Source organism: Prunus dulcis, chromosome 8 (assembly GCF_902201215.1).
Source record: "Prunus dulcis chromosome 8, ALMONDv2, whole genome shotgun sequence".
In the NCBI taxonomy this organism is placed as follows: Eukaryota; Viridiplantae; Streptophyta; class Magnoliopsida; order Rosales; family Rosaceae; genus Prunus; species Prunus dulcis.
This window is the reverse complement of record NC_047657.1, coordinates 15,399,048-15,418,448: the sequence shown is the minus strand read 5'-3', so window position 1 is coordinate 15,418,448 and position 19,401 is coordinate 15,399,048. Positions and strand designations below refer to the sequence as shown.

The window sequence follows — 19,401 nt, the reverse complement described above, 5'->3', positions numbered from 1 at the left end:
AAGGATATGGCTTGAACATGTCCATCTCTCAGACAATCAAGAGTAAATATAAATGTGAATATAATATACCCAAAAAAAAAAAAAAAAGTTTAATCAAAATTACATTTGTAGGAATAATCTGACTTGTTTATTGTAAATGTGAATATTACTACGTACCTGGTTATTTGTCAACGCTTTATAGACATCATCTGCATTAAACAACCTACTGCCTTGTTTTCGAGCAATTGCCCTACCCATTTCCTGCACCAAATCATGCATCTCTATCCGTTCTACTGACTGCATCTCTACTATCTGTCCTCCTGAGGATGCCTCTCCCAATTTTTTAAACCTCATATCTTGTGAAATTGATATGAGAGACCTATCAATAAGATCATTGATTCCCACTTCCCCAAAGCAATCACAACTATCTAAAATTATTTCTACATCTTTCCTCAAATAGCCTTTATGAAAACATGCTATATCAAGAAATATCTCCTTCTCATTTTTTCCTAATCCATCGTAACTTATTCTCAACACTTGATCGATTTCTTCGTTTGGAAATTGTTTCACTTTTTTCCATTGAACTTCCCACTCTTGTTTGCTCTTGCAACGACGGAATGAGGACCCCATAACTTTAAGAGCTAATGGAATGCCCTTAATATAATCCACCACCTCTCTTGACAACTCAGTGTAATCTGTTGTTGGGGACTTATTTCCAAAAGCATGCGAGTGAAAGAGCTCAAGAGCTTCATCAGAACCTAATCCCTCAACACTGTATATCTTTTCTTGGTCAACTTTTTGCTCAAGTAGGCCTTTATCTCTAGCAGTTATAATGATTCGACTTCCTTGGCAAAACCGATCATCATCACCAACAAGATATTCTAGTTGTTTTGGAGCATTCACATCATCAAGAACAATGAGCGCCTTCGTACGCCTGAGCCTATCTTGAATATGAGGTGGAATAGACTCAGTGTTGATATTTACATCTTTATCCTTCAATAATTCACGAACAAGTGTATTTCGCAACTGATGTAGTCCATTCGTTTGTTCTGAGTTCTCCCTGACATTTGCAAGAAAACAAGCAGCTTCAAATTTAGAGGAGTGCCTATGAAATACAGCATCAGCGAGGGTGGTCTTGCCAATACCACCCATGCCCCAAATACCTACACAGCAAACACCTGGTGTATCCAAGCATAATAACGACTCAATTTTCTCAATTTTCCTTTGAATTCCAAACAGGCCCCTCAAATCACTTGACGATTCCCGATTCAATTTGGTCAAAACATCTTGGACAACTTCCTCAACAAAATCGGCCTCTGTCCTCCTGGCAAATATCGTTACGAAAGACAAACAATAGTATGAGTACAGTATGAATCAAATAATAAAAAGTAGAAATTGGCTGGAATTAGAGAGTTAGTTACCCTGTTCTGCTGGAATAATGAAAACCAGACATATTGGCTGCTTCCTCCAAAGCAGCCCTCCAGTTGGCCACCTCATCCCTACTGCTGCGCTTAAGTGGACGATCTTCAAGTGCATAAGTTCCCTGCTGTTTTCGTACATGTGATGGATCTATGCGATAAAAAATGGGTATAACAATCTGTCCATGGCTTTTCTTGCATCCAAGTATTTGCACAAGTTCTTTCAAACACCATGTGGAAGAAGCATAGTCTTTTGAGAAAATGACTAGTGCAAGTTTCGATTTCTCGATTGCTTCTAGAAGGGTAGGAGCAATTTCATCTCCTCTCTCGAGCCTGTTATCTATGTAGGTGTCGATGTTCTTCCCAAGTAAAGCCTTGTGAAGATGGCTGGTAAAAGCATCGCGCGTGTCCTCACCTCTGAAACTAAGAAACACATCGTACTTATTTTTAACAGGGGGGATATCAGTATCAGCAGCAGCAGCAGCAGAAGAAGAAGAAGAAGAAGACGTTAATGATCTGAAGTAGCTGTAGAACAGAGTCATGATGATTGTGATGAAAACTTGAAAAAACTCAATGGATTCCATATCCGTTTCTCTGAATGCACCTGGAGCTGTAATGAAAGCAAATCTGATATTTGAGATGAAAACTTGAAGAAGAAAGAAAATCTTATATTGTAGATGATGGATGGGTTTAATTAAGCAGTTTAGAAAGAAAGAGAAAAGAAAGCAGTTGCTTTACAAAACAATTGCTACAAAACGATCCAGGAAAAAGACAAGTGGAATAATTAGGCAAGCACTGTCGGTGGACAAAAATTCAAGCATTCATACACTGAACAAAGGAAAGGGCACATGGGACCCCCCCTTACACGCTTTACGTACAAACTTTTGCTTTTGAAGATAAAAAAAGTACAAACGATCAATAGAAATTAAAATATAAAAAAGTAAAGTCAAGGAGATTTGACTAAAGAACTTTCGTGCATTCAAACCAAGATTCAAGAACGCCACTACGCACACCCCCATCAATTTTCACTTTCATCACAATGTCCTCGTCCCTTTCTGCATGACTGGCCACACAACCCAGCTTTAAATGTTATGGAAAGAGAAGCAGTTGGTTGGTAAGCTAGATCATATTTTAATTAGTTTAGCAATTGTACAAAAATTCAAGCATTCAGTGTCGGTAGACAAAAATTCAAGCATTCACACTGAAGAAAGAAAAGGGCACATGGCAGCGGCAGCACAATGACCCCCTCTTTAAATGCTTTACGTACAAAGTTCTGTTGATTTTTATTGAGTTCAATACTAGTGGGAGCGACAACACGTTATATAATAGGCCCCTCAATTTACGCGTTTTACGTACAAACTTCTACTTTTCTATTTTCTTGTTGGGTCCATATTACAACCACTAGAGCTTCTTTTTTATTTTAAATTTTGTCCTATAAATCACCCAAAGTTTAGGGGGCATTCAGTTCAAACTTTTGACGAATTTTAATGATTTCAATGAAATTAAAATATAGAGGTATCTAGTTTAGATTTTTAAGAGTATCTATAATGGGTTCTTTAAATTATATTTTTAGACAAATTTTAGAGACGAATTGGAAAAATATAACTTAAATACCTCCTCCACCATTACCATCACCACCACCACAACCACCACCTCCACCTTCATCACCACCACTACCACCTCCACCTTCACCGCCATCGCCACCACCTCTTCCCTTGCATTCTAGAATATGCACAAGTTCATCCAGACACCAAGTGGAAGAAGCGTAGTTTTTTGAGGAAATGATTATCGAAAGCTTTGATTTCTCTATTATTTCGGTTTTTATACTTAAACCGGGTTGGACCGGTTTTTATTCCCTTCAAACAGCTAAAAATCGGATCGGACCGAATATTTTTATTTTATTTTATTTTTAAAAAGATACATGTGTCAGCAGATTATTCGTCGAGTCTACGCCATTCCATATGACAGGACCCGACCCAATTTCCGCTTTGGAAACCGAGCCGATTCCTGTGCGTGTCCGACACCTGGCGAATGTCGGGCACAAATGACCTTTTTACCCTTTTCTTACACAATTCTTTTAAAATTTTCTTCCGACTTCTGCCGAAAATTCGGCAGAGTCTCCCCTCTATTTTGACCATACCCAAAGTCTTCCACCTGCCAAACAGTCTCAGAAATCCTACCAACAGCCAGACTAAGTCAACCAACAGATTCCAACCTCAGTTCCTTATGTTCAACAAGATATCAGAGCATTTTCTAGGGTTTTCAAGGTTGCAAGGATTTTCTGCAAAACTTTACCTTGGCGCGGAAACTATGATTGGCCCGGTGGTGGATTCAGCGTACGCCTACAGCCTGGGGGTGAAAACAGTTTGAAGATGTGAGTGGACCAACATAAGCATTTTTGAAAACAGTTTAATATTCAAAATAACCCCCTCTATAGAAATTATTAAATAACTAAATACGCACCTTCCATTTAAGCTTACTGAACTCAAATCATGCCATGTAAATCATAATCAAACTCGATTAATTTTATTCAAAAGCACTGAAAGCAAGGTTGTATAAAATACTAAAATCAAATGTGTATATGAGCACTGTACTCAAACTTTGTATAACTGAACAAACTGTATAAATGTATTAATGCCTGAAAAATCGGAGAAACTGATGTAAAATATCTGAAAGTCATAATTAAATAATGGTAAAACCAAAATCCTTTGAAAATACCACCTATTTGTACCCCTGTCTTATCCGTCAATTCCCTGGCAGGTCTCGGGCGCCACGCAGTCCACCCGAGCCGCAAACTGGCGAAATCAGGGGACTATGATCAGCTTGTCCCGCCGGCAGATTCCTCGATGACACCAAGTCAGCTCGAGTCGCTCTGGCAGGATGCAGGGGACCGTAGTCAGCCTGATCCGCAATCCTGGCAGGTCTCGGGGACACAGAGTCAGCCGAGCCGCAATTCTGGCAGGTCTCGGGACACCAAGTCTGCCGAGCCGCAAATCCTGGCACTCACGGTCCGAGCGTCCCCGAAATTCGTGAGGCAAAGTCAAGTGCACTGACTGAACTATAATCAGACTGGATGTCCGTAGACATCGGTCCGACTCTGGGTAATCACCATAAAAAAAAAACGGGTACGAGGTGGTTTTAAAATAAATTCCTTTAAAAAGAAATATCTGAATAATAACTGTAAAACTCAAATCGTGCTGCGGTCTCAACTGATTCGAAACTCAAACTCTGTTTCTATAACTCGTAAATAAGCAGCACCAACTTATTGAACTATTACTATAATAATCGTGTTCGGAACCATAATAAAACTTACTCAATATCAAATAAGGAAATTTATTCGAATAAACTCATTTATAAAAACTCATTTATATAAAATCAATATAAACTCATTTATAAAACTTATTTATATAAAATCTATATAACATCGCTTATGAAATCTTACTTATAGAAATTCTCCATATAACTTATTTATATAAAAGAATTCATGAAAGAAAGTCCACTCACAGATGATCCGAGCTAGTTGGACCTCTTGAGGTTTTCTTCGGTGTCCTGTCGGGCTCCTGGTGCCTGATTACCCATAAAGATTAAATTAATAAACTGTTGAATAAAAGAATTCAACTAAACACCCTGCCCCCGGCTCCTAGAAATACGTGCATCTCATCCCAAGTTACTCCTATGCCCACAATAGCCTTTTTTCCGACGCTTGGACCAGTTTTGGAAGGTCCGACGCTTAGCTAAGCAATAAACTGTCAAATCGGCCGACCCGGGACCCGTGAGGTCCACGATCTCCGATGGCCAATCTGAGCTTCCCGGAAGGTTTCTCATAGAGCGGAAACCATGTTCTGCGAATTTGGTCCGAAACGGACGGTCGGATTGGCCAAAATCGCATTATGGCTTAAAACCTAAACCTAATACGATGAACCAATATTGGGACTCCGATTATTAAATTACATTTGTAGGAATAATCTGACTTGTTTATTGTAAATGTGAATATTACTACGTACCTGGTTATTTGTCAACGCTTTATAGACATCATCTGCATTAAACAACCTACTGCCTTGTTTTCGAGCAATTGCCCTACCCATTTCCTGCACCAAATCATGCATCTCTATCCGTTCTACTGACTGCATCTCTACTATCCGTCCTGAGTATGCCTCTTTCACATTCGTATCTTGTGAAATTGATATGAGAGACCTATCAATAAGATCATTGATTCCCACTTCCCCAAAGCAATCACAACTATCTAACATTCTACATCTTTCCTAAAATAGCCTTTATAAAAACATGCTATATCAAGAAATATCCCCTTCTCATTTTCTTCTAATCCATTGTAACTTAGTTCTCAACACTTTCTCGATTTCTTCGCTTGGAAATTGTTTCAATTTGTTCCATTGCACTTCCCACTCTTGTTTGCGCTTGCAACGATGGAATAAGGACCCCATAACTTTAAGAGCTAATGGAATGCCCTTAATATAATCCACCACCTCTCTTGACAACTCATTGTAATCTGTTGTTGGAGACTTATTTCCAAAAGCATGCGAGTGAAAGAGCTCAAGAGCTTCATCAGAACCTAATCCCTCAACATTGTATATCTTTTCATGGTCAATTTTTTGCTCAAGCAGGCCTTTATCTCTAGCAGTTACCATGATTCGACTTCCTTGGCAAAACCGATCATCATCACCAACAAGAACTTCTAGGTGTTCTCGAGCATTCACGTCATCAAGAACAATGAACGCCTTTGTACGCCTGAGCCTATCTTGAATATGAGGTGGAATAGACGGAGTGTTGATATTTACATCTTTATCCTTCAATAATTCACGAACAAGTGTATTTCGCAACTCATTTAGTCCATCCGTTTTTTCTGATTTCTCCCTGACATTTGCAAGAAAACAACAAACTTCAAATTTAGAGGAGTGCCTGTGAAATACAGCATCAGCGAGGGTGGTCTTGCCAATACCACCCATGCCCCAAATACCTACACAGCAAACACCTGGTGTATCCAAGCATAATAACGACTCAATTTTCTCAATTTTCCTTTGAATTCCAAACAGGCCCCTCAAATCACTTGACGATTCCCGATTCAATTTGGTCAAAACATCTTGGACAACTTCCTCAACAAAATCGGCCTCTGTCCTCCTGGCAAATAACGTTACGAAAGACAAACAATAGTATGAGTACAGTATGAATGAAATAATAAAAAGTAGAAATTGATACAAATTAGAGAGTTAGTTACCCTGTTCTGCTGGAATAATGACACCCAGACATATTGGCTGCTTCCTCCAAAGCAGCCCTCCAGTTGGCCACCTCATCCCTACTGCGCTTAAGTGGACGATCTTCAAGTGCACAAGTTCCCTGCTGTTTTCGTACATGTGATGGATCTATGCAATAAAAAATGGGTATAACAATCTGTCCATGGCTTTTCTTGCATCCAAGTATATGCACAAGTTCTTTCAAACACCAAGTGGAAGAAGCATAGTCTTTTGAGAAAATGACCAGTGCAATTTTCGATTTCTCGATTGCTTCTAGAAGGGCAGGTCCAATGTCGTCTCCTTTCTCCAGTCTGTAATCCATGTAGGTCTCAATTTTCTTCCCAAGTAAAGCCTTGTGAAGATGGCTGGTAAAAACGTCGCGTGTGTCCTCACCTCTGAAGCTAATAAACACATCATACTTTTCTTGAAGAGGGGGGATATCAGTATCAACAGCAGCAACAAAAGAAGTGGAGTCCATATCTGTTTCTCTGAATGCACCTGGAGCTGTAATGAAAGCAAATCTGATATTTGAGATGAAAACTTGAAGAAGAAAGAAAATCTTATATTGTAGATGATGGATGGGTTTAATTAAGCAGTTTAGAAAGAAAGAGAAAAGAAAGCAGTTGCTTTACAAAACAATTGCTACAAAACGATCCAGGAAAAAGACAAGTGGAATAATTAGGCAAGCACTGTCGGTGGACAAAAATTCAAGCATTCATACACTGAACTGAACAAAGGAAAGGGCACATGGGACCCCCCCCTAACACGCTTTACGTACAAACTTCTGCTTTTGAAGATAAAAAAGCACAAACGATCAATAGAGATTAAAAGATAAAAAAGTAAAGTGAAGGAGATTTGACTAAGAACTTTCGTGCATTCAAACCAAGAAATAAAGCATCCTAATGCAAGGAAATTTCCTAATGATGTATTTCTTCTATTCATTCCACTGTCCGCTATTGAGTATTATATAAATAAATAAAAAAATAACAAAGACTCAAGTTTAGATTAAATCACTTTGTCAAATCACTCATCGTTTGATATTAATTAAATGATTCAAAAAATTCTTAAAATCAGTGCAATAGTGCGTAAACCGTTGAATTTACATTCAACGATGAGTTACTATAAATCTTTTGGACTCCTTTAGTCCAAAAGATCAGGACTATATGGTAATAATCTTCATCACTTATTCAAAAAAAGTTCGGATTGGGAGTGGATCCCACCAAGTCGGGCTGGTCCGAAGGCTAGTTCAGCCCTAGATGAAGCCCGCGTGTTGTGACGTCAGCGCTTGCGTCGCGCTGATGTCAGCTCCAACTGGAAGAAGCCACGTGTCACGGCCCCAGCGCTCCAATCAGCTTCTCTGAATCCAATCCAAAGGCTGGCATTTTTTGGGCAATAAAACTATGAAGAAAAAAAATTGAAATTTTTTAAAAATATTCTAAAAAATTCTGATTTTTTTTTATTTTTTATAAATACCTATCAATACCCTTCACTTTCAACACCAATCCTTATACATTTCATTATACTTCTACTATTATTCACTCTTTACTCAACATTTTCCTCTCTTTCACCTTGTATTTTTATTTTTTATTTTTATGGTTTCTTGTATCGAAACCGGAGGGGTTTGGAACACCATGGAAGATGTTTCCTTGTGTGAGGCTTGGCTCCAAATTTGTCATTGTCCCGACGGCAATGAGATGAAATTTTTTCATATGTGGAAAAAAATTCATGCCGAATTTTGTGAAAAAATTCTGGGGTCTACTCGCACGGAGATGACATTATCTAGTAGGTAAAAAATTCTCAATAAAGAGTTGGGAAAATGGAGAGATGCCTTGGCAAAAGCGATGGACAACTATAAAAGCAGGGGAAATCGTACTAACGAGGTAAGTATTTTATAAGTTTTGTTTTATTAAGTTTAATCTCCTAATATATATATTTTGTTAATATTTATTGCATTTTCAATATTTTGTTAATATTTCTTACATTTTAAATATTTTGTTAATATTTATTGCATTTTAAATATTTTGTTAATATTTCTTGCATTTTAAATATTTTGTTAATATTTCTTTCATTTTAAATATTTTGTTAATATTTCTTGCATTTTCAATATGTTGTTAATATTTCTTGCATTTCCAATTGTTTCTTAATTTTTGTTGCACTTCTAATTTATTTGTAAGGTTAGTTGCATTTCCTTTTTTTTTTTTACTTGCATATCCAATATATTTTAAATATTTATTGCATTTCCATTTTTTTGTTAAATAGATGATTCAAGCACAGATGTGGTTCGGTGCAAATGGGGGTGGCAAAAAAAGTTTCAACCGTCATGAATGTTGGGAGGTGGTAAAATATTGCAAACGCTTCATAATTATTCCGACGGGTCCAGCCGTTGTGTTAAACGAGACGCCACTCCGTGATTCAATTACATTGGATTCACCTCTCGATTCCCCTATGAGTCAAGACTCACCCATCGAAAAGGAGCCGAGGCCCATTGGCCGAAAGGCCGCAAAGGTAAAGAAAGCGGGTAATTCAAGCAATAATAATTCAAAGTTTTTGGAGGAAATTGCAAGGCAAAACGGCATAAGAATTGAAATGGAGCAGAAACAAAGCATTCAATAAAATACCTTTTTATTCAACATATTTCATACTTCAAACAAAACAAAATTAAAATATAAAAAAACTATAAACAAGGCACAATAAAAATAACAAACCACAACCAAACCATAATAAATAAATAAAACAACACAACCTAACCATAACTAAATAAAACATAACCAAAGCATCTATGCTCCATCATTCATCTTCATTGCCTTTCACCGCCCATAGATGCTCTATCAAGTCAACTTGACGCATTTCATGAATATACGAAGATTGCATCTCTGTATATCGATCTATCATCTGGGTCATCAAACGACCATCTCTCACCAACGGTTCAGGCTCAAACTGTTCTCCACTTGTCCCCATGGGCCTTTCATAAATCCGTGTGAAGGCCGTGTTCATTGGATTCGGTTCATATACCTCTAAAGCATCATAATCGTACTCATCCTCCACAATCATATTATGGAGGATGATGCAAGTCATCATAATGCTTCTGAGGATCTCCTCATCAAACATACGGGCCGCACCTCGAATAATTAACCACCGAGCTTGAAGGATGCCAAAACACCTTTCGACATCTTTCTTGTATCCTTCTTGATAAGTAGCAAATAATTTTTGCTTCTGGGATCAGGGATTCGGAATGGATTTGACAAAAGTGGTCCACCTCAGGTAGATGCCGTCAGCTAGATAATACCCCGTTTAGTACACTGTATTGTTGACTTGATAGGTGATATTGGGGCCCTGACCTCTCAATACATCGTTGAAGACCGGGGGATTGACCCAGCACGTTGAGGTCATTTTGGGATCTGGCAACTCCAAAGAAGGCATGACAAACCCATGTGTCGAAGCCAGCAACGGCTTCATGGATGATACTTTTTTGGCCTTTTCTATTTCCGTAATCACCTTGCAAGACAGTTGGGCAATTCTTCCATTGCCAGTGCATGCAATCGATCCTACCAATCATTCCTGGAAATCCTCGAGCTTCGGCTTTTTGTAGAAGCCTTTGGAGATCTCTGTGAGTAAGTCTACACAGGTAGTCCCTAGTGTACAGAGTTTCAACTGCTTGACAAAATCTTATCAAAGCCTCCAACGTAATGGACTTTCCCATCCGGGCAATCTCATCCACCTGATCAGCAGATACTCCATACGCCAACATTCGTATAACAGCTGTAAGCTTTTGCTCCGGAAGAAGCCCCAAAATCCTAGCAGCATCACACTTTTGAACAAAGTATGCATCATAATTGCAAATATCATGCATGACTTTATTGAACAAATGGGGTTGCATTCTAAATCGCCTGCGAAAATCAACATCAGAGTATAAAGAAGTTGGGATAAATTAATTTTCCAAAAGATTTTTACCCCGAGAATGCCTATGTATGTCCACATTCCGGCGGCGGCCGACTTGTGAACCACGACGACAACCTTGGTTCTCTTCATCTTGCAAAGCCACTGCTATGACAACTTGTTCATCGACTTGTCTCTGCAACTCATTGATTTCATCTACGGTTCTCTCATTTGTTTCTCTCTCTTGCCTCTCCAAGCATCTCCTAAAATCTTCCATTGCGAATGAATGGAGTATGAATTCTAAACTATGAGAAATGAAAATATAGAAAGATGTGGTGTGAGAGGTATGAGCTGAGCCTCTGGTTTTATAGAAAATTTTGGCAAGATAGACATGTCATGTGGCTTGATTTGATTGGATGAAAATCTTATGTGAAATTTGAAATTCATCCGAAATTCAAACCCAAATTTATCTTAATTTTGAATTTTGAAATTCATCTGAAATTTGAACCCGAAAATGTATTTGAATTTTGAATTCCAAAAATCTTATTCGGAAATTTTATCCGATTATGAATCGTCTTAACACCTGTGAACCCAGAAATCTTATCCGAAAATATTATCCAAATTAATTATTTTCATTAAAAAATTTGTGAAAAAAACAAAAAAATGAATAGTAATTGCCCTTAGCCATGGCAATAAGAATGGGTAGAAACACAAAATACTATTTGTAAGGGCAACTACTATTCACATAAATAGTGGCTGCCCTAACTCCCTCCTTGTCATGGCTAAGGACAAATAGGTGGAGTTGCTCTTAACGCAAACAAGTTTCCTAGTGACTTTCTTAACGCAAAGAACTTCTCCTCTCTCTCTCTCTCAACCAAGTCCGTCGTCTGCAACATTGGGCTTTAGCTTGAACCGGCCTAGTAACAAAAACCTATGCTTATGGGCCGTCGGGTCGGATCGAGTCCACCAAAAGTTGTGACAAGTTGTAGAAAATCGTAATCCACTTTGGAGAAGGACGTGGCACCATTGGGATCCATTGCTCCTTTCTCTCTCTGTAGAAGAAAACGAGTCTGCCAGTCAGCCACAGGGAGACACAGAGAGCTTCAAAAATATGGCAGCAATGGCTTGGAGGCTTCCCACCCAGCTGGCAACACCCGGCAAACTCCATCATCATAATGACTCCAGAACGGCGGCGTATCAGAGCTCATTCTCATGGTGCCGTACTTTAGCTCCCGACCATCTCCTTCCTTCTTCATCATCTTCTTCTTCTTCCTTCTCCACCAGTATAGGTTCGTCATCTTTGTACTTCTAATGGGCAAGCTTTAATTTTTGCCGCTCTTTTTACAAAATTGAAAAGAACCCATTTTTTATTTTGTGTGTGCAGGGACTAATACGCGGCGTTTAGTTAGATGTACAGCCAGGGCAGGGGTTGGGGCTGTGAATCTTGCTCCAGGGACGCCTGTGAGGCCAACCAGTATTCTAGTGGTTGGTGCCACTGGGACTTTGGGTAGGCAGATTGTGAGAAGAGCATTAGATGAAGGCTATGATGTTAGGTGCCTGGTTAGGCCTAGACCAGCCCCTGCTGACTTCCTCAGAGATTGGGGTGCTACTGTTGTCAATGTAAATACAACTTCCCTTCAATTCTAAATTTTCACTCTAAATTATTGTTTATAGTTTGAGTTCTATTTGGGTTCTTATTTTTTCCTTACTATCAGGGATATTTGGTTTGACAATTTGTTTTGCTTCTTTGACATTCAAGTCCTTTGTTGCTGAATGTGTGATGTAAAATTGTGGTGAACAGGCAGACCTTAGCAAACCAGAGACCATACCTGCAACTTTGGTTGGTATTCATACTGTCATTGATTGTGCCACTGGCCGTCCGGAGGAGCCCATCAAAACGGTAAGTTTCTACAGTTAGTTGTCAGTTAATTGTTTCTTTGCTCGTCAATAGAAACAGATTAAATCAGCCTAGAAATTAATTCCCAACTGTAGATCATCTTTTGAGGCTACCATTGATCATAGGATGAGCAGTTAGTTCATTACATTCGAGCAAAGGATGTCATTGTCTACAGCTCCTTTCCTACTTGCTTTACAGTGTTGTGACATTGTCAAATGGACTTGCTTCTGTTTTTTTTTTTTTTTTGCAGCAATAAGTTGTGTTTTTGTGTTTATCCTTGTTCAATAAAGAAACTGAAAAAGAAAAATTGAAAAAAGTGTAACCGTTCAATAAATGGTCACAGTGAATCCAGAAATTTGTTGAGAGATTCTTGTATACATATTCCATTTCAAGGTCCTTGGCGATTATGAGGGCTATTTTATCCATTGCAGAAATATGATCAAACTTAATAACGTGTCCGGTATTTTTGTTCTTCTCTGACCATTTTTTATGTTTAGGTAGATTGGGAAGGAAAAGTTGCTCTTATACAATGTGCAAAAGCAATGGGAATCCAAAAATTTGTATTCTATTCCATCCACAACTGTGACAAGCATCCCGAAGTTCCCCTTATGGAGATCAAGTATTGCACTGAAAAGTTTCTCCAGGATTCAGGCCTAAATCACGTTATAATTCGTTTATGTGGATTCATGCAAGTAAGTGTCACTCAAATTGAAACTTGGACTTCCTCTTAGTTACTGGCATAACCAAGTTTGTGCTTCACCTGTCGGCTCGATGTTTCAAATCAATTTCCTTATCTTCTTATTACTCTCATATGATACTCCTCCAACCCGCCATTTACTTTCTTTATCAGAAAGAACAGTTAATTTAGATAGAATGATAACAAGTAGCATGTCTAAATATCATTCAATTACTTGACAGACCTTTGCATACAAGCGCGCGCACACACACACACACACACACACACACACACACACTGAAACGGTATATGTATATACATGGAGAATTGTCCATATGCTCTGAAGAGAATCTAGCCAGGGACATGATTTCATAAAAACAATCATAATCATGTACGCTATCGTTCCATAGTTATGGTTTCTTGTGTTAGGTTGTGAATATCTATTTTGATGTTAGTAGTAAGTGCAAAAGTTTATCTTTTCTTTTTCACTTCTCAGGGGATTATTGGGCAGTATGCGGTACCTATATTAGAAGAGAAATCAGTTTGGGGGACAGATGCCCCCACAAGAATTGCGTACATGGACACTCAGGTTGGTTATATGCTAGATTGTTTCCCTGATGATTGAATACACATTTTATATTACCTCTACACATGGTGTCTGAATACATTAATTTTGTATTAGGATGTAGCTCGCCTGACCTTTGTAGCTTTAAGAAATGAGAAAGTCAATGGGAAGCTTCTCACATTTGCTGGCCCTCGAGCATGGACAACCCAAGAGGTGAGTAAGAATATTTACCACCATCAGACAGAATATTTACCACCATCAGACCCTTTATTGTTCATTCCTCCTCTAATTTGTACAGTATATAATTGTTCTTTCCTCCAACAGCGATTGTACCTCACACCATTATTACCAAATTGACCAAAAGATTACGTATCTATCCCAAAACTTGGAATAAATATAAATGAGTGTGCTAAGCCCTAAAATTAAGTGAGTACACCCTATGATCTCCTATTTATATTAGCAGCACTCATTTATATTCTTAAGAAATAGAGAATAGAAGATAATTTTTTGAGCTATTTCTATGAAACAAGGTGCAGGGTTTTCTTAAAGTGCCTTTTTGCTTTTAGGTAATAACATTGTGTGAAAGGTTTGCGGGGCAAGAGGCAAATGTAACTACAGTCCCAGTCTCTGTCTTGAGAGTAACCCGTCAGCTGACTAGGCTTTTTGAGTGGACAAATGATGTTGCTGATAGATTGGCATTTTCAGAGGTAAGTTCTTATGTTTTGCCTTTTGACGCTTATTTTATTTATGTGAAAGTGAGTTGTTATATTCTTGATGGCTTTTGCACTGCAGCTTTGTAATTGTTGGTTTGCAACATTTGGAGCCTGAATATAATCTCTTTGGAATTTGTAGGTTCTTTCAAGTGATACTGTTTTCTCTGTTCCAATGAACGAGACATTTAGTCTTCTTGGTGTTGACGGAAAAGACATAGTCACACTCGAGAAATATCTGCAGGACTATTTCACCAACATTTTGAAGAAGTTGAAAGATCTCAAAGCACAATCCAAGCAGTCTGACATTTACTTTTGAAAAAGGAGCATTGTATAATTGTAAATGAAGCCATTTATGTATCGACAAGTCTGATGATACCTGATAACACTCATGCAGAGGTATTACACTTGAATTGGGTTTTTCCTGCATCCCCTTTCCTTCTTTTGTGTTCTATTGTTCACATAGTTCTTGTAGCATCTCCATATTTTTGCTTCTTTATGTACTCAATTAGAGAGCAAAAATTTGGATGAGATGCTTTCAAATTTCTGCATCTCAAATCATAGTGTTCGAGGCCTACTTTGTTGTAACATCAAGATGTAAGCTTTTCCTTTTTGCCAAATGAAAATAGAAATCTCAGTACCTCTGATTTCATGATCATCAAAATGTATTATATATATTCATAAATTGCAATATCTCCCTAAGAACCATGAGGCCCAATTTCTCTCTTTCATATAGTTTAGACCCAATATTATGTGTTTGGATTATTTTCACAAAATGGGTCCAAGGGCCATGCTCAAACCTTGCTACTTATTGCAAGATCTGCCCAATGTTTTTATGGGTTCACATATCCCTTGGTTTTCTCCTAATATGCGCACACACTTACTTTGGCTGCTGGTGTTTGTGAAAGTATGTATTGGAGAAAATAGAATCAAAGATTTTTTTATTTTTTTTTTAAATGGCGAAAATTGAGGAACCTGAGAGCAAGACCCCAGTGAAGATTTGAGTCTAGTGTTGACTCTGTTACTGGTTTTTGCCCTACTTCTTCTTTCAATGATAGATAGATGAGAGAGTGAATGTAGGCTCAAAGTGGCAATTTAGGTGGTGGTTGAGGAATCTCTACGCTCCTCCCTATTCTACGTTACATTAAAAGTTAGAATGATTATTACTAGGTGGGCCAATCTAAACCATCCTTGTATTATCAAAGTTGCTTTTCATATGAGTTTTGATTTGAGTCACTAGTAGTCTAGTTAATTTCTCAAATAAGTTAAACTTTTGTCACATGTAACATGTCTTTTCCCCCACCTTTGTCCTCACAATTTCAAATTTCAAGCCCTAAAGGAAGACAAAGAAACTTTTTAAAATTTATTTATTTTTTTTATAAATATTCATTTGTATTTGTAACTCAAGTGATTAAGAGCGTTTGTTTCTACACGTGACATGGCCTACATTTGAAGAACCCTAAAAAAATTATCCTTTTAAGTCATCATCTCAAAATACCATTTCATGGATTATCATACAATGATTGAAACAGAGGTGCATGGAAGTAGCTCCCATCTCTGTGTTCTGCAAACAATCTTCAAACTTTGTAAAGTTTTGGTAATGACAGAAGTGGGTTTCAAAACACAAGCCATGTAGGCGCCACTGGGAGACAATCCATGAAGTATATATGGACTGAAAAGATGATTTGGGTGTTTTTTTTTTTTTTTTTTTTTTTTTTTTTTTTTTTTTTTTTTTTTTTTTTGCTTTTGAGAAGTGAATAGCTAATTGATGGTATTTGAGAGTTGCAGGTTTTAGCTTGGAAGGGGGCCAATCATAAATCCATCAAAGCACCCACCTTTGAAAGGCTACCTTCCTCATCACACCCACCATTAATTCTTGAGTGGTCCAAAAAAAAAAAAGTACCTGTGTCAGTGCATTGTGGTATTTAATTTTTTTCCTATTCTGTGAGAAGTTAATGGTGTATGAATTATTTTCATTTGGGTTTTGTTTCTTACTGGTGCTGTTTCTTCTTCTATTGCTTGCATGTGGGCGTGCGTGCTTGTGTTCTTTTGAACTTTTGAGTTTCCATCTCAACCTACTGGTCAAAGAACTAAAGATAAAGAGGGCCATGAGCCTTTTTTTCAGTTAGACAACCAATCTAGTGCCTGTGATGTAGTCCTACAAAAACCAAAGTTTTTTTGGCCACCTTAAATATGTAGGTGTGACAAGATGTTGTGACATTAGACAGATCTTCAATCGAAAATTCACGATTTAGGGTTAAGAAACGGATCACGTTCATGTTACGTATTTAAAAACACACGACATTTAAAGAAATAAAGGAAAAAATAATCAATTTACAAAAAATCATTTGATGTAATTAGACAAATCCATCAAAAATAATAATGATTTTGTAAAGGTGGAATGTCACTCACTCTTATTATCATTACAATTATGAATGTGCATTATTATACACACATATTTTCTTTTTGTTTTCACTTCTTACCGTTTCTGTCTCACCTGTATAAATCAATCTCTCAATTCTCAAGTAGTATATATAAAGCAAAGGACAGGCAATTATAGAGCTGGGTCATTTCCTTTTTGGCTGTCTTTTCCTTATTTCCCCTTTTTCTCTTTTGGAGTTTTAGAGTGAATAAACCACTAGGATGGGACTCATTCCCTGCTCCATATGGTTGTCTGTTTTTGTCCAGAAATCTCGAAAATGATTCTTATTACAATTTCCAGGTAGCTACCCAACAATCACAGATTATAGAAACCAAAATTGACTGCAACAAAAATTAACAAAATCCCTTTGCTAATTAAGTACAAAAACCAAGCACACAATTCAATCAGATTGTAAATTTTATCTCAAATTTTATGCATATGTCAAATAAAGTTTTCCTTTCGACCCAAAAAATAGAGAAGTCAAATCGCTTTCGTCATTTGAACTAGACGGTACCTATCACTTTACGAAAGATTTGTAACATCTGAACCGATCATTAAGAATTTCTAGATTAATTTCTAAGCCCAAATATGGTACAAATAATTGATGTGCTCAGTTTAATTTGGGGCCAAATAGGGCAAAATAGCCTAGGCTAGTTGAAAATCTTAGTATTATTTGATATCATTATTTTGTGTAATTGGGATGCAGAAATGGTCCCCATTTGCCTTCTTTTATGTGGTGTATCTAATGGGTCCAGCTAAGCCCATTAAGTGTCCTTTTACTATTAGACCCACAATTTCAAGTGCAGTCGGTGTAGCACTGCAGTGGCATGAAAATTGTCACCCCCTCACATCCTCCTAGTAGTTTACATGGATTTTGGAATTTGGGGTTCTACAGTTGTTCTTGAACTTTCCCTTACTTCTATAAGAATATCATGATTTATACCTCTTCACTATGAATGTGTGTGCTGAGTGGAAGAAATTTTAAAGGAGATCCTCAATCAGAAACCCCTGCACAAAGTTCCCCAACACCAGGCTTTAAAGATTGGTAGGGCAGTGTGCATATTCTCACTTGATCCTTTATTTGACTTCAAACTTTGTGTTTTTAAAGATTAGATATATATGTTTTGATTAAACAAATGGGAAGACCTTAAAAGTGGCAAAGGGCCTAACATTCTTCTGTTCTTCAACAAGATTTCATGGCAGTTTGCCTCCCCAACGTGAATGAATGGAGGGGTTTCAGAGAGAAAGTGAAAGTGATTGTTGACCCTCTGAATCAGCTGAGTCACTTTTCATCAAATCACAGGTGGCTTTTTCTTATTTAATTTTCACATGAAGGAAGAAGACAGGAGGATAATACTTCTTCATGTGCTTACAAACTGATCTGCGATGTACTATATCTCTGTAAAACTCTGCTCCCCATATGTATGTGTATGTATACGAAAATGCCACACAGAAGGCCGCTGAAATTGAAGGGATTGTTGTAGAAAAGGGTGACTCACAAAAAATAATGTCAACCAAGAAGAGAGCGTGGTAGTTTCAAAACGAAGCATTTTCATTTCACGATGTTCAAATTGGTCAACTTTGTTCACTTTGTTTGAAATGCTCTTTGGCTTCTGCCATAAATGTTGAAGATCTTGCAAGCTTGTCAAATCATTGCTGATGTTAGACAAAAGATGTTGGGTTATTAATGTCATACAGATGACAAAAGTTAAGGTAATTCCATTTGCCTAACCAATCATATATTTCCTCAAACATAATACCTTTTATCTATTTAACAAAAGATTAATCATCGCGAAAATTCTAAATACTCTTAGAGAAAATTCTAAGAAAAAGAGTCCTAAATTAAAAGTCAGACAACATAACTTGCTAAATTTTTTATAAAAAGAAAACACCTTTACGTATGATCAAAGGCTGAACTGAGACTGAGAGGTGAGATATCCGACCGTTGCACTTTTGTTTCATGTTTTAATATTAAGCTCGGTTCGTAGACATGATGCTAAATTTTAAAAAATATAAACATTTTTGGAAGCCAAATTTTACTTTACTTATAATAACTTTTTGTCCACGTTCATGGCACGTGGTATGTACAACCAGTACACCACAAAAAGACATTAGTAGGGTTGGATTGGAGTACTCGTATTGGAGACAGAACCTTTTGAATAATTATATATAATTACAGATATAGCCTCGGGTTCAATATTATTGATGATGATTGCTAGAGAATTAAGGCTGGTAATTATTGTGTAAATGATCAACAAAATCCATCACGCACATCAACGGATGATTTGATCCTTCAAAACTAAGCATGCATAATTAAACTAAAGGACAAAAGGCATATAAATATTATTAAGTACCAACCCTTTTGCTTGTGTTTGTCTGCTGCAGATGCGTGATGAGCCAATAATTCCAGTATGTGCAGCTACCACATTGGATTCTTTCTGCAATTCAGAGGAGAGAGAGAGAGAGAGAGAGAGAAGAAAATGAAAATGTTTTCTGTAGCTTGGCTTAATTGCCAATACCATCTAATTGGGGGGGTTTCTACTGTTATTCAATGTAAGTTTGAGGATGTTTCTGCAAATGTTCTTTTAAATTTCAACTAGTGTTGCTTG

At 37.5% G+C, this 19,401-nt stretch overlaps 3 protein-coding genes across 3 annotated transcripts in view; 1 reads left to right on the top strand and 2 right to left on the bottom strand.

Annotated features, from left to right (window-relative positions):
• LOC117636387 (TMV resistance protein N-like) overlaps nt 1–2,244 on the bottom strand; it is a 3,893-nt gene extending 1,649 nt beyond the window's left edge. Inside the window, exons 1-3 of the mRNA XM_034370862.1 lie at nt 1,401–2,244; nt 157–1,303; nt 3–29 (exon numbers count right to left, since the gene is read on the bottom strand). Coding sequence (XP_034226753.1) covers nt 3–29; nt 157–1,303; nt 1,401–1,981 — 1,755 coding nt within the window. The 5' untranslated portion in view covers nt 1,982–2,244. The remainder of the gene's footprint in view (nt 1–2; nt 30–156; nt 1,304–1,400) is intronic.
• LOC117636484 (TMV resistance protein N-like) overlaps nt 1–7,291 on the bottom strand; it is an 11,096-nt gene extending 3,805 nt beyond the window's left edge. Inside the window, exon 1 of the mRNA XM_034370997.1 lies at nt 7,066–7,291. Within this exon, the coding sequence (XP_034226888.1) occupies nt 7,066–7,124 (59 nt within the window). The 5' untranslated portion in view covers nt 7,125–7,291. The remainder of the gene's footprint in view (nt 1–7,065) is intronic.
• Nucleotides 7,292–11,541: 4,250 nt separating this feature from the next.
• Nucleotides 11,542–15,025, top strand: LOC117612184 (protein HIGH CHLOROPHYLL FLUORESCENCE PHENOTYPE 244, chloroplastic). The gene is made up of 8 exons (XM_034340942.1): nt 11,542–11,811; nt 11,907–12,142; nt 12,324–12,422; nt 12,917–13,111; nt 13,592–13,684; nt 13,778–13,873; nt 14,227–14,367; nt 14,513–15,025. The coding sequence occupies exons 1-8, from the start codon at nt 11,634–11,636 to the stop codon at nt 14,687–14,689; spliced, it is 1,215 nt and encodes a 404-aa protein (XP_034196833.1). The 5' UTR covers nt 11,542–11,633; the 3' UTR covers nt 14,690–15,025.
• Nucleotides 15,026–19,401: the final 4,376 nt, after the last annotated feature.